Source organism: Schistocerca serialis, chromosome 4, assembly GCF_023864345.2.
Source record: "Schistocerca serialis cubense isolate TAMUIC-IGC-003099 chromosome 4, iqSchSeri2.2, whole genome shotgun sequence".
NCBI classification, from domain to species: Eukaryota; Metazoa; Arthropoda; class Insecta; order Orthoptera; family Acrididae; genus Schistocerca; species Schistocerca serialis.
Genome location: NC_064641.1, coordinates 845584115 through 845609469, shown reverse-complemented (window position 1 = coordinate 845609469; position 25355 = coordinate 845584115). Strand labels below are relative to the sequence as shown.

The 25355-nt window shown below is 41.0% G+C and overlaps 1 protein-coding gene across 3 annotated transcripts in view; it reads right to left on the bottom strand.

The window, feature by feature from the left end:
- LOC126473471 (mismatch repair endonuclease PMS2) overlaps window positions 1-25355 on the bottom strand; it is a 143344-nt gene that overhangs the window by 57756 nt on the left and 60233 nt on the right. For all 3 annotated transcript variants that reach the window (XM_050100544.1, XM_050100545.1, XM_050100546.1), the window contains one exon: window positions 15761-15925. In XM_050100544.1, the coding sequence (XP_049956501.1) occupies window positions 15761-15925 (165 nt within the window). The remainder of the gene's footprint in view (window positions 1-15760; window positions 15926-25355) is intronic.

The window sequence follows — 25355 nt, the reverse complement described above, 5'->3', positions numbered from 1 at the left end:
ACTGTATTTAGTAACTCTGCTTTAGTGGCACCATCATTGGTAACATTTCCATCGCTATCATGCAGTGACGGTATTGACTGTTTTTTGCCACTGGTGTACTTTACATACGACCAGAATCTCTTTGGGTTTTCTACCATATTTTGAGACAATGTTTCATTGTGGAAACTATTAAAAGCATCTCACACTGACGTCTGCACTAAATTTCGAGCTTCCATGAAACTTAGCCAGTCTTGGGGATTTTGCGTTCTTCTGAATTTGGCATGCTTTTTTCATTGCTTCTGCAACAGTGTTCTGACGTGTTTTGTGGACCATGGTAGATCAGTCCCGTCTGTTATTAACTTATGCGGTATGAATCTATCTACTGCTGTCGATACTGTATCTTTGAATTTGAGCCATATCTGGTCTACACTTACATAAATAGCTTGGAAGGAATGAAGACTCTCTCTTAGGAAGGCATCAAGCAAATTTTTATCTGCTGTTTTAAATAGATATATTTTGCATTTATTTTTAGTGGTTTTGGTTGATATGGTTTTGAGCCTTGCTACAATGACTTCGTGTTCACTAATCCCTGTATCCATCATGACACTCTCTATTAGATCAGGATTATTTGTGGCTAAGAGATCCAGTGTGTTTTCCCAACAATTTACAATTCGTGTGGACTCATGAACTAATTCTCAGAGAAAGCATTTATTACAATTTCGGAAGATGTTTACTGTCTACCACCGGCTTTGAACATGTATTTTCGCCAACAAATTGAGGGTAGACTGAAGTCTCCACCAATTATAACTGTATGAATGGGGTACTTACTTGTAATGAGATTCAAGTGTTCATTGAAACATTCAGCTATTATATCATCTAAGTTGGGGGGTTGGTAGAAGGAGCCAATTATTATTTTGGTCTGGCTGTTAAGTATAACCTCTACCCACAGTAATTTGCAGGAACTATCTATTTCAACTTCACTACAAGATAAACTACTACCAACAAACACAAACACACCACCACCTACTTTATTGAATATATCCTTTCCGAACACGGTTTGCACCTCTGTAAAAATTTCAGCAGAATTTATCTCTGGCTTTAGCCAGCTTTCTGTTCCTATAACAATTTCAGCTTCAGTGCTTTCTATCAGCACTTGAAACTCTGGTACTTTTCCAACACAGCTACGACAATTTACAACTACAATACCGACTGTTGCTTGGTTGATTCTTGTTGTTTCTTTACCCTGTACTCTTGGAGACTGGAGCCCTTTTTGATCTTTCCCGAGACTGTCTAACCATCCAGTCGATGCCACACAGCCCCTGCTACCCGCATAGCTGCCTCCTGTGTGTAGTGGACACCTGACCTATTTAGCAGAACCTGCAGCCTACACGACCGCAGAACCATCTGAGCCTCTGATTCAGACCCTCCACTCAGCTCTTTACCAAAGGTCCGCAATCGGTCCTGTCAACGATGCTGCAGATGGCAAGCTCTGCCTTCATCTCGCAAGCAAGACTGGCAGTCTTCCCCATCTCAGGTAGCCGCCGCAAACCTGACAGAATCTCTTCCGATCCATAGCGACACATGTCATTACTGCTGACATGAGCCACCACCTGCAGTTGGCTTCACCCTGTACCCTTCATGGAATCTGGAAGTTGTCTTGTGACAGACAGAGCGAGAGCACCAGCAGCAGCGAGTACTGTTTGTATAAAGCGTTTTTGTACTTATTTGCTGCGCTTAGCTTTTAAATAGTTTTTCTGGGAAAACCTAGCGTAGTTTTCGCGTCTCGTATTTCAGTGAGTGTTTCTTGATTATCAGAGTAGCTCATCAGAAGATTATCTTGGGAATTTGTCACCGTATAGAGTAGGGTAAACATAGTCATGTGTAGGGACTGTGGTTGTTGTGAGCAGACGCAAGGAGAATTGGCCACTCTTCGGGGGCAGGTGGAGGCTTTGTCTGTTAGGCTCATAGAGCTCGAGGTGCAGGCGTCGGCTCGTAGTGGCGTTGGGGCAACTGTGGTGAGACCTATGCCTACTTCGGTGGCCTTGGAATCACATGGAACCCCTGATGTCGCTGCGTCTTCCGGCAGTGAGCATCTTACCAGTCAGCCATCACTCCAGGGTGAATGGCGGACAGTGGTGGGCTCGCGCGTGCCTGGCCGAAAGGCGAAGGTGGGATCTGGCCGCGTGGCAGCTGCCTTACCCCTTTCCAACAGGTACGGGGTGCTTCCTAGTGGTGATGACATCGTTTCCGAGCCACCACAGGATGCCTCGCCTGTTGGGCCAGTGGCCGATTCTCCGGCAAGGTCCCGACAGTCACAGAGGGCGGGCCTATTAGTTATAGGGAGCTCCAACGTTAGGCGGGTTATGGAGCCCCTCAGGAAAATAGCGGGTAGGTCGGGGAAGAATGCCAGTGTGCACTCGGTGTGCTTGCCGGGGGGTCTCGTCCGTAATGTGGAGGAGGCCCTTCCGGCAGCTATTGAACGCACTGGGTGTGACCGGCTGCAGATAGTAGCACATGTCGGAACGAATGACGCCTGCCGCTTGGGTTCTGAGGCCATCCTTGGTTCCTTCCGGCGGCTGGCTGATTTGGTGAAGACAACCAGCATCGCACACGGAGTGCAAGCTGAGCTTAATATCTGCAGCATAGTGCCCAGAGTCGATCGCGGTCCTCTGGTTTGGAGCCGTGTGGAGGGTCTAAACCAGAGGCTCAGACGACTCTGCGACTATAATGGTTGCAAATTCATCGACCTCCGTTATTGGGTGGAGAACTGTAGGGCCCCCCTAGACAGGTCAGGCGTGCACTACACACCGGAAGCAGCTACTAGGGTAGCAGAGTATGTGTGGCGTGCACACGGGGGTTTTTTAGGTTAGAGGGACCCCCCCCTTGGGCGAAACGATAAAATACCTGACGGCTTACCAGAGAGGACATTATCATCGTTGATAAATAACGTCCGTCCTCAGAGACCAAAAACAGGAAAAGTTAACGTAATATTGGTAAACTGCAGGAGTATCCAGGGCAAGGTTCCTGAATTAGTATCTCTTATTGAAGGAAATAGTGCGCATATAGTATTAGGAACGGAAAGTTGGTTAAAACCGGAAGTGAACAGTAACGAAATCCTAGACACAGAATGGAATATATACCGCAAGGATAGGATAAACGCCAATGGTGGAGGAGTATTTATAGCAGTAAAGAATTCAATAATATCCAGTGAAGTTATTAGCGAATGCCAATGTGAAATAATCTGGGTTAAGTTAAGTATCAAAGGTGGGTCAGATATGATAGTCGGATGCTTCTATAGACCACCTGCATCAGCAACCGTAGTAGTTGAGTGCCTCAGAGAGAACCTGCAGAACGTCGTGAAGAAGTTTCATGATCATACTATTGTAATAGGGGGAGACTTCAATCTACCAGGTATAGAATGGGATAGTCACACAATCAGAACTGGAGCCAGGGACAGAGACTCTTGTGACATTATCCTGACTGCCTTGTCCGAGAATTACTTCGAGCAGATAGTTAGAGAACCAACTCGTGAAGCTAACGTTTTAGACCTCATAGCAACAAATAGACCGGAACTTTTCGACTCCGTGAATGTAGAAGAGGGTATCAGTGATCATAAGTCAGTGGTTGCATCAATGACTACAAGTGTAATAAGAAATGCCAAGAAAGGAAGGAAAATATATTTGCTTAACAAGAGTGATAGGGCACAAATCGCAGAATATCTGAGTGACCACCATCAAACGTTCATTTCTGAGGAAGAGGATGTGGAACTAAAATGGAAAAAATTCAGAAACATCGTCCAGTACGCCTTAGATAAGTTCGTACCGACGAAGGTCCAAAGCGAGGGGAAAGATCCACCGTGGTATAACAATCATGTACGAAAGGTACTACGGAAACAAAGAAAGCTTCATCATAGGTTTAAGAGTAGTCGAATCATAGCTGATAAGGAAAAGCTGAACGAAGCGAAAAAGAGCGTAAAGAGAGCAATGAGAGAAGCATTCAACGAATTCGAACATAAAACATTGGCAAACAATCTAAACAAGAACCCTAAAAAGTTTTGGTCATATGTAAAATCGGTAAGCGGATCTAAATCCCCTATTCAGTCACTCGTTGACCACGATGGCACCGAAACAGAGGACGACCGAAGAAAGGCAGAAATACTGAATTCAGTGTTCCGAAACTGTTTCACTGCGGAAAATCGTAACACGGTCCCTGACTTCAGCCGTCGCACGGACGCCAAAATGGAAAATATTGAAATAAACTATATCGGAATTGAAAAACAACTGCTATCACTTAGTAGCGGAAAAGCATCTGGACCAGACGAGATACCCTTAAGATTTTACTGTGATTATGCTAAAGAACTTGCCCCCTTTCTATCAGCAATTTATCGTAGATCGCTGGAAGAACGTAAAGTACCTAGCGACTGGAAGAAAGCGCAGGTCGTTCCCATTTTCAAGAAGGGTCATAAATCAGATGCGAATAATTATAGGCCTATTTCGCTTACGTCAATCTGTTGTAGAATAATGGAACATGTTTTGTGTTCTCGTATTATGACGTTCTTAGATAATACAAATCTCCTTCATCATAACCAACATGGATTCCGCAAACAGAGATCATGTGAAACTCAGCTCGCCCTATTTGCCCAAGAAATTCACAGTGCCGTAGACACTGGCGAGCAGATTGATGCCGTATTCCTGGACTTCAGGAAGGCATTTGATACGGTTCCGCACTTACGTTTAGTGAAAAAAATACGAGCTTACGGAATATCGGACCAGGTTTGTGATTGGATTCAGGATTTCCTAGAAGAAAGAACACAACATGTCATTCTTAACGGTTCAAAATCTGCAGATGTAGAGGTAATTTCGGGAGTACCGCAGGGAAGCGTGATAGGACCTTTATTGTTTACAATATACATAAATGACTTAGTTGACAACATCGGTAGCTCCGTGAGGCTATTTGCAGATGACACGGTTGTCTACAAGAAAGTAGCAACATCAGAAGACTCATACGTACTCCAGGAGGACCTGCAGAGGATTAATGCATGGTGCGACAGCTGGCAGCTTTCCCTAAACGTAGATAAATGTAATATAATGCGCATACATAGGGGCAGAAATCCATTCCAGTACGATTATGCCATAGGTGGTAAATCATTGGAAGCGGTAACGACCGTAAAATACTTAGGAGTTACTATCCGGAGCGATCTGAAGTGGAATGATCACATAAAACAAATAGTGGGAAAAGCAGGCGCCAGGTTGAGATTCATAGGAAGAATTCTAAGAAAATGTGACTCATCGACGAAAGAAGTAGCTTACAAAACGCTTGTTCGTCCGATTCATGAGTATTGCTCATCAGTATGGGACCCTTACCAGGTTGGATTAATAGAAGAGATAGACATGATCCAGCGAAAAGCAGCGCGATTCGTCATGGGGACATTTAGTCAGCGCGAGAGCGTTACGGAGATGCTGAACAAGCTCCAGTGGCGGACACTTCAAGAAAGGCGTTACGCAATACGGAGAGGTTTATTATCGAAATTACGAGAGCACATTCCGGGAAGAGATGGGCAACATATTACTACCGCCCACATATATCTCGCGTAATGATCACAACGAAAAGATCCGAGAAATTAGAGCAAATACGGAGACTTACAAGCAGTCGTTCTTCCCATGCACAATTCGTGAATGGAACAGGGAAGGGGGGATCAGATAGTGGTACAATAAGTACCCTCCGCCACACACCGTAAGGTGACTCGCGGAGTATAGATGTAGATGTAGATGTAGACCCTTTCCACATCTTGGATGACTACCCCCGGTATGCACATGGAGTGCACATTGGCTTTCTTCCTGTCCTTAGCTGCCATACCCCTAAGGGGCTCCATCATCTGCCTAACATTAGAGCTCCCAATGAGAAGCAATCCCACGCTCTGTGCTTGTCCTGACGTCTCAGGAAGATCGACTACTGTTGCAACAGGCGAGGCCACCCTTGTTGGCTCAGAAGTACTTTCGGCAGTGGGCAGTACCTCAAACCTGTTACGGAAGTGTAAGGGTACAGCCTTGCAGCCAGCACCAACTTTCGCCTTCCACCAGGGATTCACGACCCTGCCACGGTTCACCAATCAGCATCAGGCAAGTGTCAACCACCCAAAATTTGTGAATTAAACTATGCAAGTACCCAAAAACACACAAAGAAATTAAGAATTAAATTATGAAACAAATAAGTGAGCTAAGAGTACGACTTGCTGCTGGCTGTTGCTTATCCAACAGTGGCAGGGAGCTCATACTAGAGCAATATAGCTTATACTAGGCTAACTAAGTGCACACTATGACAGTGCAGCACCCTCAGCTTACAAGTCACTTCACACCCTCTTGTTGACAATGTCAGAAATGACTAGTATACTCTGTATAGATACTAGTATATTCTGTGATAGCAGTTATATATATTGTTGGTATACAGATCAACAAAGTCTCTTTATGTGAAGTGTACTGTTTATTATGTACCTGCAAAGTGGTTACACCTACAAAAGAATCACGGAACAGTTATAACAGCAATAAGAATGAATGGGTAAGTCCAAGCGTTGGTGCAGTCACACAGCCAGGAAAGCACGTGTCTGGCCATGCTGGCATTTCCTGCCTGCCGCCCGCCTGACACTAGTTCCACCTGCATCTGAGGCATAACACTGCCTGCATTCGCCGAGAGCTGCAACTCCAGTGAGCTTTTCTACCTGCTATGACCTCCTGACCTTCTGGGGCAGTACCAAAAACACAAGTGAACCAGTGGCATTTAATGTGCCAGTCAGCCCTCTGGATTGGTTCCCACATATTGAAAGCCATTTAGTCACCTCTCGCATAAAGTGAGATTCCACCAAATATGCACATGTGGTGGCACTACAAGACAGCTACTCTGCCAAGTGAGGTTAGTGACACCATTACAAAATTGCTTGCCTTTGGAAAACACGAGTCCAAAAGGCAAGCTTATTCAGCAGCTTTCCTTCTCTTAAAACACAACGCTTAGGACACTTGTTGCATAGGGAGGAAATTGGGGACAGGGAGCCATCACCATTCCTGCAACACATCCACGCCTTGGCTGGACCAGACATCCCGGATCCACTCCTAGGGTCCTTACGGGTTTCTTACTTGCCAGAGGTGCATTGCAATCTGCTCTCGATAAAGCAAGAGGTAAATTGGAGCACACTGGCAGAGATTGAAGATAAGGTATCTGAGGCAGCTGCTCTGCAGGTATTTATTACAATGCCCACCAGAGACAGGTGGGACATCATCATCTATCATCTTGACAAGTTGATATGGTAGGTTGTAGCCCTCAATGTATACACCCAATGAGACTATACGCCATCACATGGATGATGAGCATGCACTCCTCAGGAAACATGAACAGAAGCCTACCACATCCAGTGGGCAAGTCTGCCAGCAGCACCAGCAAAGGCAATCATCGTGTTTAGTGATAGCAGACAGGATCACTAAGACGCATTTTCTGGTTGATACTCACCTGGATGTGTGCCTGTTTCCCAGATGCCTGCTATGGTAACCGAGACCATGTGCAAATTATGACTTAGCAAATGATTTGTTCATAGCTACATATAAGGTCATGATTACATTTAAATGTTGTTCTGTGACGGTCATTTGAGAGGTGATTTATAATCACAGACATGACATGTGCTGTCTTTCAAATACCTGTGACAACAGAGGAAATTGACAAAACAGAAATAATTACACACTTTGGGCTATCTGAATTCCCATACATGTCATATGGCTACAGAATGCAGCACAGACTTTTCAGCTCTTTATTGATGAAGTTTTGCGGGGACTAGACTTCTGTTTTGCATACATAGATGAGATGTTGGTGGCACTATTATTCCCTGAAAAACATGAAAGACATCTACACATAGTATTCCACAGGTTTGATCACTATGGAATCTACCTCACAAATCTGGCTAAACGCGTCATTGGTGCTAACAAAGTGACATTCCTGGAATTTCAGGTTAACATGACCGGTAGATACCCACCAGCTGACTGCATCACCATACATCTTACCCTGGCCCAAAACAGTGCACGAAATGCATCAACAACTGGGGATGATAAACTTTTATTGTTGTTTTTTATGCCAAGCTACTGAGGCCCAGGTGCCATCCATGTTGCCCTCGTCGGCTACAAAGTGCACAGCTCCACACCAGTCACTTGAACTGACAAACTGCACGCAGTATTTGAAACTTGTCAGACAAGCCTCTCCTCTTGCATCTGACCGTCAACACCTCTCCAGCAATTTTCTCGGGTGTTCATCCTGTGCTGTCAGTGCTCTGAACAACAGGATGTAAATGGGCACTGGTAGCTTTGGAATTCTTCTCCAAGAATGCCACAGAGAAGCAGCACTCTTGGCCACCATTCTAAACACAACTTTTGGCAGCCTATGAAATAGTTGGATACTTCTGATTCATGGTGGAAGGACATGCCTTCACTATATATACAAACCATCGACCTCTGGCTTTCGCATTTCTGCAACCACAAATAAACTATCCCAGAGAGAAAGTCAACCAACTAAATTCTATTTTACAATTTACAACAGACATTCCGAATATAAGCAGTTCAACGAATGTCACCACTGACATTTTGTCTGGCGCAGAAAGCATTTCCACATCTTTGGATTTCACCAAGCTGGTGGCAGTGCAAGAAGAGATCTGCTACAAGGCAAGACGGCACTACATTTGCAACGCATGTTGCTGCCAGGCACAGAGGAGCTGATGTACTGGGACAAGTCAGCAAGTCGATAGCAGCTATAAGTGCCTTCCTTCCCTGATGATGGGTTTTCAGTTCACTACACATGCTCAGCTTTCAGAGAATCTGTGCTACAAGGGCACAAGTAACACAGCATTTTGTGTGACCTGACAAATAGAAGGGCTGCCGTACATTTACTCACACATGCATCCACTCCCAGAAGTGCAAAGTAACACAACACATATGAACTCCGATTGGGAGTTTCAATGTCCTACAGGCACGATCCACACATGGCCACAAGGACTTGACAGGATCCCTACTTGTTGCACGTAACTACCAGGATTGTCTCACTGTGACTGACAGATGCATCAAGTGGCCAGAAGTAATCCCATTGGAAACACAAACTGCTGAGAATGTGGCATGCACTTTCCCCTGTGGTTTGATTTCCAAGTGATTTCTGGCCAGGGTCGGCAGTGGGAGACAGAAATATTTTGCACAATGGCTCAGCTGTATGGGATATACATGATAGAGACTTCAGCCTATCACGCAGTTACAGACAGCATTGTGGAGAGACTACATCATTCTTTGAAACCCACTATAATGTGCCATGTGACAGATTTGTGGATTGATGCCCTCCCAGTAGTGTTGTTAGGATTGCACAATGCATAGAAAGAAGACTTGCAGGTCTCTCCAGTGGACCTGCTGTATGGCAAACCTTTGAATAAATCAGGAGAGTTTTCCATACAACAACTCGGCCCCCATGTTCTACTCCAGATTTTATCTCGGATCTCTGGTGGCAAAAGGAAGACATGCAACTTAGTAGAACTACATGGCATGGAAAACAGGCTACTTTTGTTTTCAAAGAATTGGTAATGACAAAGCATGTTTTGCTCTGATATAATCCATCACGCACATCACAGCTACCACGTTATCAAAGTCCATAACAGTTACGGGGCAAAATGATAGGACACTCACTCTATGGAGTAAAAGAGTAGGCACAGTAGGGTACATTGATCAGTGCAAGCCAGCCCGCCTGAGTGCATTATACATCACAGAAATGCAGGCCAGCACCAGACACAGAATGCCTTCCATGCCACAGCCACCAGCAATGCAATGTCATCCAGAGCAGCCCACCTGGAAACCAAATGGTCACCAGTCACCCAGATGTGGCAGCTATCTTCCAATACCAGCAAACCCACCAGCATTCAACCACAATGTTAATTATGGATGAAAAGTGTGGTCCCGTTTTGATCTGGCAGATGTTTCTTAATGTTTTTTCTTTTCCTTGTGTGTGTGTGTGTGTGTGTGTGTGTGTGTGTGTGTGTGTGTGTGAGGGGGGGGGGGGGTTAGCAACCTCAGCTCATAGGTCACTCCACACTTACTTCTCTTGGCAATGATGCAAATGACAAATGCCAGAAAAACCGCCCTCTCCAGTTGTCAGTACATCACAACCCACTGCAGTGTGAGGATTGGAGTGTGTGCTGCTGTCATGTGTGCATTATGCAAAATGGCTATCAGGACAATAATGGTATATTCTGAGATAGCAATTATTTATCTTTTAGGTGTACAGGTCAATAAAGTGTCCTGTCTTTATGTGAAGGGTATTGTGTTAGACATTAACAGCAAAACTTTCTAAGTGAGTACAGCTATGAGACAGAATTGACTGAAAACCTGTAACCTTCTCTTTTCAGTGAGTGGAACGCAAAGTAATACAAGAATCTTGATTTGAGCCATGTTCCAGTTCACAGTTTTAACATATCAGAAAGTAACATAACAGATTCATCCTGGAAACAACATTTAGGTTGTGGCTATGCCATTCCCTGGTGTTTCCTTCTCCAAGTGCTGCTAATCAAGTAAGATATGCAGGAGAGACTATACAGACTTGGGGAAGTTGGTGAGAGGTATTGCCAGATGAAGACATAGCTCTTGATGTGTGGACCGCATAGCCCAAGCCAGTAAAACATTTCTCACAAAAAGCAAGGATCCAGTTTAAAGCCCTGATCTGGTACACCATTGCAAAAGTGAACACTCTGATACAGAGCAAAACATTCATTCTGCCAAAATTATTGGTACATACCCTTTTACAGTCCAGAGAATTTGCTGCAGTTGGAGATTGTTCTCCTTATGACCATTTTGAGGTTTATGCCAGTGCAATAGCAATTATATTCTGCCAAAGACTCATTGATAAGGAAAGGTGTGCAAGCATGGCCTGCATATTGTTGATCATGAAGACAATTATATTTAGTTTAATTACAAGGAAGGCAATGCCTTCTCCCTGTGCCAACTGATTGGGTGATACATATAATCCATTATGTTGCAACCTGAAAGATAACTAGATTTTAGGATGCTGCAGCATTCATAACAGCAGTGGTGTACATGGCAGTGTCTTAGGTATAAATGAGTACTATCTGTGATGAATGTGAAATTTTGCAAGCTGAGGGCCAAGCAAATATTGTACACACAAAAGCAAGTCACCATTCACAAGCTGGTTGTCTGCATACTTCTCAGACTTTGTGAGTTAATACTGGACAATACTCGATGTTACAGTATACAGATCTTCACTGAGTACATGGAACATTTTCATGAAACATTTGATGGCTTATTTCACACTCCATCAGAGAAACTGGAGGGATTACTTATTTATATGGTGTTTAATGTAACTTCCTTAAATAAATTTGACAGGAAAATTGATCTAAAGATGCTATAAACCACATACAGTTTAGTATTCCCTACTCGAGTAGCTCAAGACAGTTTTACCCAGATAAATAAAGTACTCATACAACAAGTACAAGTTTAATGGTACTGGGACTGTCGTTACATATGTTTAGTAACATCACATGATTTAGCTGCATGCACAGTGCACACATTCCAACAACAACAAAAAAAAGGTGTGAGGATGATTAATTACATAACACAAGATGATTTTTTAAAAAAGCTTCAAAACATTGATTGTGATCAAATTTACAATAAGCCTAATGCCAACTATAAATGCAACATATTTCTTAATAAGCTTTTATCCATTTGTAAAATCAGTTTTTAAAAAAATTGTTAAATATAAGTCTAGAAAAAAAAAGCCTTGGATCACTGCAGGTATCAGAGTAGCTTCAGAATGAAAAATGGATATCTTCAAAACAGCAAGAATAAGTAAGGATCCAGAACAACAATGATGTTATAAACAGTACTATAACAAATTAACAAAAATTATTTTAAAAATGCAGCAGTAAGTGCTTCTTGTCAGAAATTGACATCGTGGACAGAAAAATCAAACCAATATGGAAAGAATTCATACAAGATGACATCCAAACTTATTCTAAAAATATGTGTGTGTGTGTGTGTGTGTGTGTGTGTGTGTGTGTGTGTGTGTGTGTGAGGGCACACGCGCGCGCGTGCGCTCGTGCATGCGAGAGACTATTCAACATTTCCTTCTAAACCCCTGGACCACTTTCAGTTAAACTTGGTACATGTCCTTACTGTCAGGCTACAGCCGCTGTGGGAGTAAGACCCCCAATCTATAACAATTCATGAGATATGACACAATAAATAATGAGAAGGATGAAAAAACTGCCGCATCATGCGTGATGCTTAAATTTATTACTTCTGTGCTAATAACTCCATTTGCAAACATATTTTGCAGACAGTATCCACATATGTCGCCGAGTGTGCCAACACTAATATATCATTATATGACTCATAATTCAAGACATATGATGTCATAATCACTGAGATGCCTGAAAAAATTCCACATTATGCATGAAGTTTTAATACATTTATTCTTTACTACTAAGACACTCCTACAGTTGAGTCATCATACGGAAATGTTTGACACCTGGCAGCACTTTTGATGAGTTTCAACGGCGAAGCACAAAGAGACGTTTACAAAATCACACTGAAGACAAGCAAAGCAGCTGGAGTCAGCTTATAGAGACTTCCAGGGATTATGTTTCTTAAACTGGATACTGTACTTATACACCTGTACATTGTGCATACTACTTCATATGACTGTTTCGTAATTTCAGAGTGTTTTTCATCATTACGTGAAAATGGAACTTTTTTGATATTTCACTACAAACACTATTAACTTTTTTGTTTTCGTTTTTAATATGAAATTGGCAAAATGAGTACCTGGGCAATGCCACGTTTGCCAACTAGTTATTTCTATAAAACAGACTGAAAGTGTTGTTGTAAACTGAACGCACAACACAACCACAAATGTTAGTACAACTTCATTAGACTGTGGTTTGTATGCCAATCACCATAACATACAATGAACACAATAAGATAAGGCAAATGTATGAATGCAGTAATAACATGATAACTGAGCATTAGCATAGCGAAGCAGGTTTTAAATAGACATTCGCCCATGGCAGGCTCTATCGGAAGTTCCCAGTATTACTCTTTTGCAGTGCACTCTGGCGGGTGACAACACACTGCTAATACACACAGCTTTCAAGTGTGCACTTCCTTCCTTTTCCCTTGGGGAATAGCGTGTTCCTCTGCGAGGCTCTGACTGAGATGACATGCTGATACTGGGGTATATAGTCAGAAGTACTTGGGGTGCGGGCAGTGCCGCAGTTCGCCTTCTTGTGTCAATCCATAAAGTAAGATGGGTTATGTCAGGGCCTGGTAGTGGTGGTGCTGGTGGTGCCCCCACAGTTGGTGGCCAAGGTGGAGCAGAAGGCTCCAGTGTGGATGGCAGTTGCATTGGTACCGATTGTGGTATTGGAGAAGCTGCCCCCCTCTTATGTTGTGGCGCACCATTTAGGACAATGCAGCCTACCATGAGTGACAAAATATTGTTCATTACCAGGCTTGCTGTGCTGCTGCTATTTCCTTGGTGATTTTCTCTAGGTCGTGCATCCATCCAGCGTGCAGCAATCGCTTCTTGGTTTTTTCATCCTGGCCCAAAATTAGGTCTTAATAATTTTCATTTATTTTCCACTTACCAATGGATCATTATGGTATGATTTGTTTTGGATCCATCCATTATATTGGAATCTGGCAGTTTTAAATCTATGACATACTGTCTTTTAGTGGTGTTTTAATTGCCGGACAACAAATGTTGGGTAAAAAGATTCCGAGCTTTCCCACTCTAATGTTTTAATCATATGTTCACCTGAAGATGTGACTTTAAGTGCCATGAAAATGGTAGCGATCCAGTAATAAAGGACTAAATACAGCTGAAGCAGTTATTAATGCCCAAGATGACAAAAACAGCATCAACATTAAAAATAGCAAATTATGTATTTGTTAAAGCTATTACCGGGTTTTGTAGAAATAGGCTACCTTTGAAAAAACCACAGCTCGTCCAGTTTTGGCTGTCAGAAACACTCCCATCTCCTATTAATATAGTGTACTAACAGAAAATAATGAAACAGCATACGAAGTTCTAGGTTTCTGAGGATACTTGCTGATGAAAAATTAAACTGTAAAAGCCATATAGTAAATCTGCAAAACATTTAGGTTCAGCTACTTTTACCACAGCAATAATTGCCAACTTTGGGGATATAGAAATGAGTAAGTTAACATATTTGGCATAACTTCGTTCCCTGATGTCCTATGGTATAACATTGATGAGTAGCTCCTCACGTAGACAAGAAGTATTTGTTGCAGAAAAGAAATTAATCAAAATTATGTTTGAGGTAGGATCTGTTTAAGCAATCACCTTCATAGCACATTTATTGACTGAAATAATTTTTCAGTAACAATGCATTGCTGACTGACAGTAATAGAATTATTCCCAAATACACTACTAGAATGTAAAGCACTTCCCTCTGGTGAATCTAACGTTGGTACAGAAAAAGAGTGGAAACATGCAACTACAAAACTCTTTGACAATCTGACCAGGAAAATAAAAAGACTGAGAGACAGCAGAAGTTTTTTTAAAAAGTTGATAGCATTTGTTCCCCCTTAGCAAGACCTTATATATCAATAAGGCATTCTAGAATATAAATATGAGGTCAATTACAAACCTGTAAACAGCCAGCATGTAGCCATATCAATGTATGTGGTTTTTAATTGTCTAGGAAATATTTTTCTCCACTGATAAGTTTCCACATCATAACATCTACTGTGAATATGGTTCATGGAACATCTAACTATAGGCCTGTTTAAATTAGTTGGAATTTGACAGCCCGTGGGCAGGACTGGGCACTGCTTCTGCCAGCAATATATCTTTGGCATTGTCAGCTCCGTCCGCCCCCATTAGCTGAGAGGTCAGTGCAAACGGACTGTCAATCCTTAGGGCCCGGGTTCAATTCCTGGCTGGGTCGGAGATTGTCTCAGCTCAGTGACTGGGTGTTGTGTTGTCCTAATCATCACCATTTCATCCCCATCGATGTGCAAGTCGCCGAAGTGGCATCAAATCGAAAGACTTGCACCAGACGAACAGTCTACTCGACGGGAGGCCCTCGTCACATGACATTATTTATTATTATTGTCAGCTCCCACAATGTTGTGTCTACTGCTGCACAAAGTATTATGCCTGCCAGTTCTCAAACAGCAAACTTCTTCAGCTGAGAACATTTGCCTATTTCAGTAAAAAAACAGATAGTACAAACTCTCTTCCATCCATCCTCAGTGAAAAAATGTAAAGCATAATGGTAAAGTTATTAACATTGAGCAAATTAAGTGCTTGTGATTCAGCAGTTGTTAAATCAAGAGTATAGTAGAAACACTAGAGCAAAAATGGTTATGCCATGCTGAATGCAAGATTTTTCCCGGAATACCTGATGAAAGCAATTCTATGGGAATAACGATCGATCAAGCAGGGATCAGGACAAATTTTACACACACACACACACACACACACACACACACACACACACACACACACAAAACCACTGTGTCTGGCCACTAAGATTGAGAGGCTATTGATAAAGGTTTCATTATGGTTCATAACACCCATTTTTTGTGAGATATAATTTAAAAAATAAATCGGATTTCATCATCTATTTTAAATGCATTTACACAGTATTACAAATATCACAATTAACTACACTGTTCCGCTACACATTAAAAAAAAATGCCTACAGTAGTAACAGATTTAGTGGGACTTACGTTACCTTTATAGATGCCAATAGAAGTTTTTCTTGGTTCAGCAAAACTTGCCTCTTGTCAGGAGTTAGATTCACATCAACATTATCTTTCTCCATTTTTATATTCATAAAAACAAATGGGTACTGCTTTTTGTTGAACACATGATAAACATCATTCACTACTTTCATCACCTGAAAGTACAAAATTTCTCATGTAATAGTGCTGTTTTAAGATGCCATAAACATGGTATCATGATTATTCCTGATAACACTTGAATGAATACAAATCAGTTCTTGTCTGCCTTTTCTTCATGTTCCTTTTTTCCTTTTTTTTTAGTTCAGGCAAGACAGAAAAGGAACATTTACTTCCTATTTACCAAAAATAAAAAGCATTCATTAACCTGACAGACATTCAACAAATATCAGCAGTCTATGGCCGAGACGCTGGAAACATGTCTGTACTGCCTTTTCCATCAACTGTGTTCCAAGATATTTCAATATAGGATCCCTTTAGATTTCACCAAGTAGCTGAATATTTCACACATTTGATACAGGATGTGGAAAATGTTATAACAATATTAAAAAACAAAAATTCAGCCAGATGGGATGGGATATCTACTGAAGTCATTAAAGCAGTTATCACATAATGGCAACCCCACTAACACTTCAGCCAATCTTTTGAACAGGGATGCTTTCCTGATATGCTGAAGTTTACAGAAGTCAGACATCTGTTGTACAAAGGGTCGAGGGAAGATATGGAGAACTATCACCTATTATCTTCCTTCCAATTCCATTTAAAGTACCTATAAGCAGTTTCAAAATTTTACTGTAAAAATATTACTGTAAGTAACCAATTTAGATTATGACAAGAAATAACACAACAGAAGCTATGAATGTTTTTGATAGGCAAAGTATTAGGTCATATGCTTAAATTTACAAGTATCTTCTGAGATCTTACAAAAGACTTTGATGCAGTAAACATGGCTTGTTTATCTACAAATCAGATATATATGGAATTAAGGGCAATGCTTTGCAATGACTTATACTACATGTGCAGAACAAAAAACAAAGTGTAGCTGTAACATCAAACTCAGTGAATTATCTTTCTAAATGGAGTACATCATCTCAAGGTTTACCTCAGTGCTTCATTTTAGGGGCAATCATGTTTCTATTCCAAGTAAATGACTTACTCAAAAATATAAATAATTAAATTTTGATATCTATTGTTAGCACACTCGATGCCCTAGAAAACTGATTCCAGTTAAACAGGTTGAAACCGAACACTGCAAAAATCCTCAAAAAAACATGAGAAAAAACGAGAATTTTATGCTTTCCACACATCACTTAAAATTATATGAACAGATTATACAGCATATGGGGATGAAAACACATTACAAAGTAATACATGAAAATATACTTAATATAAAGCCAGATACCCTAAAAATAAGGCCACAGCAAATTATGTGTGAGAAATGCTACTCCGCTGTAGAATAATTCATGGAGGATGAAATAATAATCAGCAACATCTAGCTTTTTAATACAAGGTGTCCCATGATGTTTGATCAACATGCAGGAATGTGACAGGAACCATGATTCAAAGCAAAAAAGTCTAGCAAACATGGGATCTATAATGCATACCTTGAGAGCTATGAGTACTTGTTGAGTAAAGGAGATTTGTTTCACAGTAGTGAAGATGAAAAAGTGCTCATAACTTTTAAGGCATGTACTCTGGAGCCCACATTTAGCGGACATATTTTTCTTCTTTTGGTCCATACTACCATCTTCCAGAATATGGAAAATAAAAAGCTTGCAGAAGAAGAGATTTGTTTGACAGTACCAAAGATTAAGAAGTGCTCATAGGTCTTAAGATATGCATCTTAGAGCCCGTGTTTATCACACCTTTTTGCTTCAAATGATTCTTGTTGTCATATTTCTGAATATTGACCATTCCTCCTAGGACACACTGCATATACAACAAAATTGTTTATTGTTATGATACTGTTATTGACATCAGCAATTCTGCACTTCTGGTGAAGTTTTACTACAATTTTTTTGATGTGTTTTCTGTACCTGAATCAAATGACTTTGATTATGTATGTTATGAGACGAATAAATCACAATCCACAGAAACACAATCTCTTAGCAGATGAAGCTTCATTTTAATTTTCACTGTTGTTTGGCTCATAGTCAACCAGCCCCCAAATTTCAAATGTCAACAATGTGTTTCAAGTCCTCACTGATACAACAAATTACCAGGAATATTTTAGTATCACATGGACTACCTAAGGTTGTTAAGATTTTTCAGCATGGTGAGGGCAACGTGTTCTTGTCATCCCTCCCAGGGGATGTTTGTGAGTGGCTATATACATGGAAAGTGGAATAAAGTGTGTAGGCCAACACATACACCGCATTAAACAGTTTTTCAAGTACTGTGTTTCAGTAGGTCTAGAACATACGAGATAGCAGCTCTGGCTATATACAGTCCACCAACAGAAAGAGTTTTAAAGTTCAGCACGCAATTAAAAGTAATTTAGCAGAAATTCCCGGGAAGTCATTTTACGTTGTGATTTCAAGACTGAATTTATCTCTGACAGTACTAAATGAGACCTTTAGATTTATTAATTCCCAGGTCTGATTTGCTCCTCACAGCAGCATTCTAATCAAGAACAGATGGGCAGCACAACAGAGATTACTAACTGTCTTTCATAAAATAGATATGAGCTCATAATACTGTACAACACTGTGGTTACAGTTTTTCTTCACAAAGAGTCAGGGATAAAAGCAGTATAATCTGAGACAAAGGGTGGCAAACATCTAGAATAAAAATATCTTGTGCCAGTAAGAGAATGACCTGCAACTCTCAGATAGTAGCTGCAATGAGATTGAGGTAGACCCAAATTATTGTTGACTAATTCAGTGAGTAATCTTACAAGAGTATGCATAGAATAGAAATAAGTTTCTCATCTACAACCACATCTCTTAGGTTTATATTGAAATTCATTAGATAATCAGGCAGTCATTAGTTTTAATAACTCTCTTGCAGAGATCACAAAAATAATTAGGCCACTGAAAGGCAGTAACTTTTCTGCCTAGAATGTTATTTCAACCAAATTACTGAAAGGTTATGTTGACTTCATATTTCTGAGTTGCAATGCAGTTCAGAGCCCATGTTAAATTGTAAGTCCCCCTATAACTGGCTGGGTAAGTCTATTCAAAGGTCAGAGGAAAGCTAGGATACAGTTGCCCCCTCTCTGGTAGCGTGCGCCGCGGAATTTGAATCCGCGCCAGGCGTCATGGATGTCGAAGACCCATAGAGGTCTCTGCACCATCGCACCATAAGCTGTGATGGCGCGCGCCTCCTGGCCCGCTTTTAGTGTGAGGGTGCCACAGTTGAACACGTGGTCCCAGTGGCCAATAGTGGCGCCCCTGATAGTGTACTTAAGTGCCGGCCTCTCGCTCAGCCAGTCAGTCTAATCTCGCTTACGTCAGTTTACACCTCGCTTTGTGCTAGACTGCTTACTTCCTGGTTCGTGTACGAGTGGACATGTTTGTTTCCCTGTGACTCTGTTGTTTGGTCTTGTTGTATTCGTTCAGTCCTTTGTTGGTTGTGTCCATCCTCTTCCATTGTGTTGTTGTTCGCGGGCCACTCTGCAGGTCCCGCCGCACTTTCCATCATTGCTACCCTGCGACTGTCCTGGTTGCAGTTACAACACCCTTCAATAGTACCATGCCTAGAAAAACAATGTAGTGTTCAAATCAACCTTCAGTTTTATGACAACTCTATCTTACATAACTCCACTCCAAATCCTAGACAAGGAGGCAAAACCTGCTCAATAAAAGTGTTTTCATTTTATAACGTGATTTTGAAAGTCAGAGCTCAATTAAAATTGATTTATGTTATCAGCAGCAAAGATTACTAAGGTGTAAATGTGTTGAGAAACGACTGTGAGAATTCTGAGATCGTTACAGAGAATTCGATAATGTAACTGGATAAATAAGGGTTGAAGGAGAAGGAAAAGAGGAAAAGGAAAAGGGCTAGTGAAGTTTAGGAAATAAGGAGAATTTGGGAAATCTGTCCAGAATCCCGGTTATGGGGAAACTTACTGGATGGGGCAAGGAGGAAAGACTGACAGCTGGGGGCTGCACTGGATGAGATTTGAAAACCTGAGAGCTTAAAGGTAGAAGATAGGGTAATATGCAAGACAGGGATTACTGCCCAAACTTTGTGCATGAGTCAATAAGAGCAGAAAGACAAGTGCATTGTACATAGTAGACATTAGAGGGTGGGGGCAGGGGCAATATGCAGGTCAGAAAATGAAAGATATAGAAAACCAAAAGTGAATGAAGAAAGGAATAGTTACTGTGAAGAAATGCTGAGACCAAAGAAATTAATGTAGGGTGAAATGGGTTGCGAGAAACAAGGGCATGTTGTAATGCCAGTTCCCTCTTGCGGAGTTCTGAGAAAATCCCATTCCAAACAGTTCCCAATAATCGGTCTGTCATTCCCATTGTGTCCAGTAAGTCTCCCTGCCCTGGGGTTCTGGGCGACTTTCCCAACTCTCCTCATTTCTTAAACCACTCCAGCCCTTTTCCTTAACTCCTCTTCCTTCTCCTTCAACACTTCAGTCACAAGGAGGGGCCAATGGCTCAAGAAGCTTGCAAATTTAAATACCTTTATACATGTGTTTTCCTACCCTCACTTAGCGAGTAGATTATTTATCTATTCAATTAAATTATATATTCAGAAATTGATTATTCTCATTGTTAAAGAGAACTCTGTATGATGATTAGTTATCTACTTGACAAGTATTTCCCCTACTTACTTTGTCCAAATAAATACTTTATTCATCAAAAAACAAAGATGATGTGACTTACCAAACGAAATCGCTGGCAGGTCGAAAGACACACAAACATACACACAAAATTCAAGCTTTCGCAACAAACTGTTGCCTCATCAGGAAAGAGGGAAGGAGAGGGAAAGACGAAAGGATGTGGGTTTTAAGGGAGAGGGTAAGGCGTCATTCCAATCCCGGGACCCCTCATTATGTTCCTTCAATCCGAGGTCATCCCTGTAAGACATTTTGTCATCATAGAGTCCATCAACGCACAAACATGCCATTTATGGCACAGCCCTTTAGTTTCCCAAGGAGAATTCTGTGGCTCATAAAATCAAAGACCTTGGTAAGGTAACAGAATACGCTAATGGGATAGTTGTTTTTGTTCAACTCAAGTCATGATTTCTTTTCTGATGTCTTCTACTGCTTTCTCTGTGGAGAATCCTTTATGGGACATACACTAAGAGATAGTTAACAAGTTCTGCTCATTGTCAGATAAATGAGACAGTATTCTATCCATTCATTAATCATGTTCCATAGATCATATAAAGAAGGATAACAATCAAGAATGTAAGTGAGTTATGCACTCGCAACTTAGCTATGATTTTTGCTTTTACAATTGTTTCAGGAGAAATAGTACATATTTTACAAGAGAGTAGTATAGACTAATTTGAATAAAACATTTCTTATAACACATATCTATTTTTTATCAGTTACAGAGATACAGCTGGTTACAGAGATAAGTTTTCATTTCATATGCTGGTACTTCAGTTGCTGTGGGTTTCTTTATCAACTGTCATTTTTGTTTGAAGTTGAAGTTGTGTGTGAGTTTGCGTAGCTGAATTTTTTAAATGTGGTTGTGATCTGTTAATCGATTCTACCAATTTGCTTAATCATGCCACAATTATTTACAAATGCTGAGTATGCTCATGTGGCATATGTGTAGGAGTTTTGTAATGGAAATGCTGCTGCTGACTGAAGAGAATACAGTAGATGATTTCCTAACCCAGAGCATCAGATTTAAGAGTATTTACTTGTGTGTAAGATTGGTGCAGTGCCCAGCAGTTATCCCTCATCTGATCATGCAAACACACAAAGCATGGAAAAAGTCGAAAACATTATTCTGTTGATACAATATAGGCCTTCAACAGGCACGTATTGAATTTCTACATGTACCAGTGCTCCACACAGAAGAATATGGTGTGCATTAAGTATGCAGAACCTCAATCCACATAATTTACAGTGGATTCAGCATCTTTGAGAAGGTAGACTACTGAAATTTTTTCACTGGCAAATTACACATTGGCAAGTAATTCCATTAATACTGTTGACTGATGAAGTTACTTTCACTAGCAATAGTATCAATCACATTTATAAATCACATCAAAGGCCCAACGAAAACCATAATCCCAATGTGGAGACAAATTTCCAAGAAATCTTCTCTGTAAATGTGTGGTGTGTTATGATAGACAATCAGGTGACTGGGCCTGTTGTGTTACCCCACTGTCTTACACGGTTCTGTTATCTAGATTTTATTGAAAATGAGGTTCCAGAATTGTTGGAGAGGTTCCTTTAGCTATAAGGATAGATATGTTCTTCCAGCATTTCAGGGCTCCTACACATTCTAGTCATCAGGTGACACATCATCTAGCTCTAACATTCCCCAGAAGCAGAAGTGGTCATGTTTCTGGCCACCAAGGTCTCCGGACATTACACCTTAGATTTTTGTCTGTGGGGATGGCTGCAGAAAAAAATAAAAAATAAAAAGAAAGGTCAACACAACAGATAATCAATTATTTGGATCATGAACAGTGCTGTCCCTACAGCCTAGGTATTCATGGCAAACGTATCTGCTCCAGTGACGAATCTCTCAACAGTTACACCAATAACCTGACCAGTGCTTACCTCTCCCACAACTATCCTGCAGACCTTGTCCACAAACAGATCTCCCAAGAAATACATTCCTCCCCATCCAACAACAATGTTCCTATCCCCAGACCACACAGAAGCATCCCCTTTGTCACCCAGTATTATCCTGGCCTCGAATACATCAACATATTACTCCGCCAGGGATATGACTTTCTCAAGTCAAGCCCTGAAATGAGATCATCCCTTGACAATATCCTCCCCACACCTCCCAAAGTTGCCTTTCGTCGCCCCCCCTAACCTCCATAACATCCTTGTCAAACCCTACAATATTTCCAGACCACCTTCTCTACCCAGCGGGTCCTACCCCTGTAACCGACCCTGCTGCAAAACCTGCACCATGCATCCTCCCACAACCACCTACTCCAGCACCGCTACTGGTAAAACATACACAATTCAAGGCAGGGTCACATGTGAAACAGCCATTTATCAGCTGACATGCCTGCACTGCACAGCCTTTTTACATTGGGATGACGACAACTAAACTGGCTAAGTGCATGAACGCGCACAGACGAGCTGTCCGCCTAGGGGAGATGTCCAATACCCAGTAGCACAGCATGCCCTCTAGCATAATTCTAGGGACCTAGGAACCTGCTACACTGTACGTGCCATTTGGCTTCTCCCACCCAACACCAGTCCCTCGAAACTGCGGAGATGGAAACTTACACTCCAACACATCCTTTCATCCCGCCATCCCCCTGGACTGAACCTACGTTAACCAACCTCACTCCCATTTACTCTTCAGTCTTCTCCTCTTTCCCTTTCCTCTTTAGCCATTCACGCATCTTTTCATCCTACAAAGTTGTGTTCATCTTTATACTATATACTTCTTTACTTCTGTACGCATCCTCTTTGGTCTGAAGCTGGCACAGTACTTACAGTAGAATATCTTTGGCTTCCCTCTGACACCCATGCCTCCATCTTTGCTACCTTCCCTGTTTACCTTTCCCCTGTTGCTTCATAACCTGGGTTGTGAATAACTGAATCCACTTCCCCTTCTTCCCCATTTTCCCCTATCTCCTCCCTGACGAAGGAACAAAGTTCTGAAAACTAGGATACGTAAATTTTCTCTTCTGTTTTGTGTATCTATTGGCTGTACTGAACTGAGGTAAGTACTGGCCAGCCCCTCTATCTCTTTGTTAGTATTTGATTAAATTAAATAGCTTTTTGACTTTTCCATACCTAGACAGCTGATAGCATTTTCTGAATACAGCAAAGTGATATAAATGCCTAGCTGCAGAACTGTGAATTTTTGAATGGTGATTTATGTTTCATAACATACATAATCTAAACTATCTGATTCAAGTACGAAAGACATTCCAAATAAATCTGTGGTAAAACATCACTGTAGCAGTCAAGACCACTGCTTCTCAGTATAGTGCAGTGTTGTGTGGTGTTGCGAGTGAGTATCTACATTGTGCTGTCAAATGTTTTCACAGCACCAGCTGCCAGAGGCGCTGTGTTTTGCAATGATGTTGTGCTTATTCTTTGACTAAATGTTGTACCTTCCTTTTGATAAACAGTTACTTTGTTACAGGCTTGAGCTTAGTTAATTCTTTTAGGGATAATACTACCATAAGGTGTATTATCCATTGACAGTAAGTGTAGGCAGAAGTTGACAAAAGCAACTGCTTAGAAGTACAAAATGCAAAAACTAATTATTTATTAGTGTACTTTACAGAAATAGCAGTGGCAGCTCTAGCCTGTTAATGTATAACTTGTCTCATCCTTCTTCCTGAAAGCTCCCCTTAGCAATACAATTTTTCAAAAATGATGTATGAATTAATTAATGAATCTCTGTTTCCCTCACTTAACTAGAATTCTTGGTATAGAAAATAATTTCATACTTTCTGTTTGTCAAACACCCTGCTGCAAACGTCCCACAATCAATAATCAAATTTTATGCTATCTATTCTGTAAGCATCCCACATAAATTGTGCTCCACAGCCACGAATTTTTTCCGTAACATTTGTCATGTGACTATATTGTGGGCTTCTGTGATATACTTTAAGCGAGATGAAAAGTCAATATATTATAAACAAGAGCACCATTCTAAAAATAACAACCTGCCAGCTGGCTGGTTCACTTGTTATTCTGTGTAACAGTGATCAGCACCTATGATACACTTCCCTGCTCCGTGTGATGTAAATGGCATAGTCCATATCACGGTGGTTACACTCCCCATCCAGAAACATCTACACTCCATTAATCAATACAGAATCACCTCAAGTCATCACATCTCTTCCACCACACATATTGGCCAATTCAGAACTCCAGCATACCCAATTAGTGTTGGCAACACACAATCACACATTTAAAGATATTTATACAAACATGTCTTTAAATGTATCACTTGCACAACAGTGAATGACATTTTTCTCAAATTACTTTACTGTTGTTAAAGAAGTCAAGTGTGCAGTACTTTTTTTTTTTAATTTTATTCCTCATCAGGGTGGAGGAAATATTTCTGTCAGACTCTGTATTTGTCCATGCCCTCACAGCTGGCTGAGTATGCTGGGTTAACAAGTCTAAAGAAGATAGCAGGATCATAGGAGTAAAACACTGTAGATTTCAAAGTATCCTACGGGTTGATCACTTTTTTATATTTTTTACCCTTGACGTAATAAAAATATGCACACCTGAGAACCAAGTTGTTGATATAGCAAATGATATATATATATATAGCCAAATAAAATTAATATTTTCTCATATAAAACATCAGGTTTCTAGTTCTGTCCTGTTTCACTTTGTTTACAGACAACTACACATTCGTATAAATGAATCATATCAACAGGAAGTGTTTTGAATTAATACTACCAATATTATCCTAATGGAAAAGTAGAGCATTAAAACTCACAGGG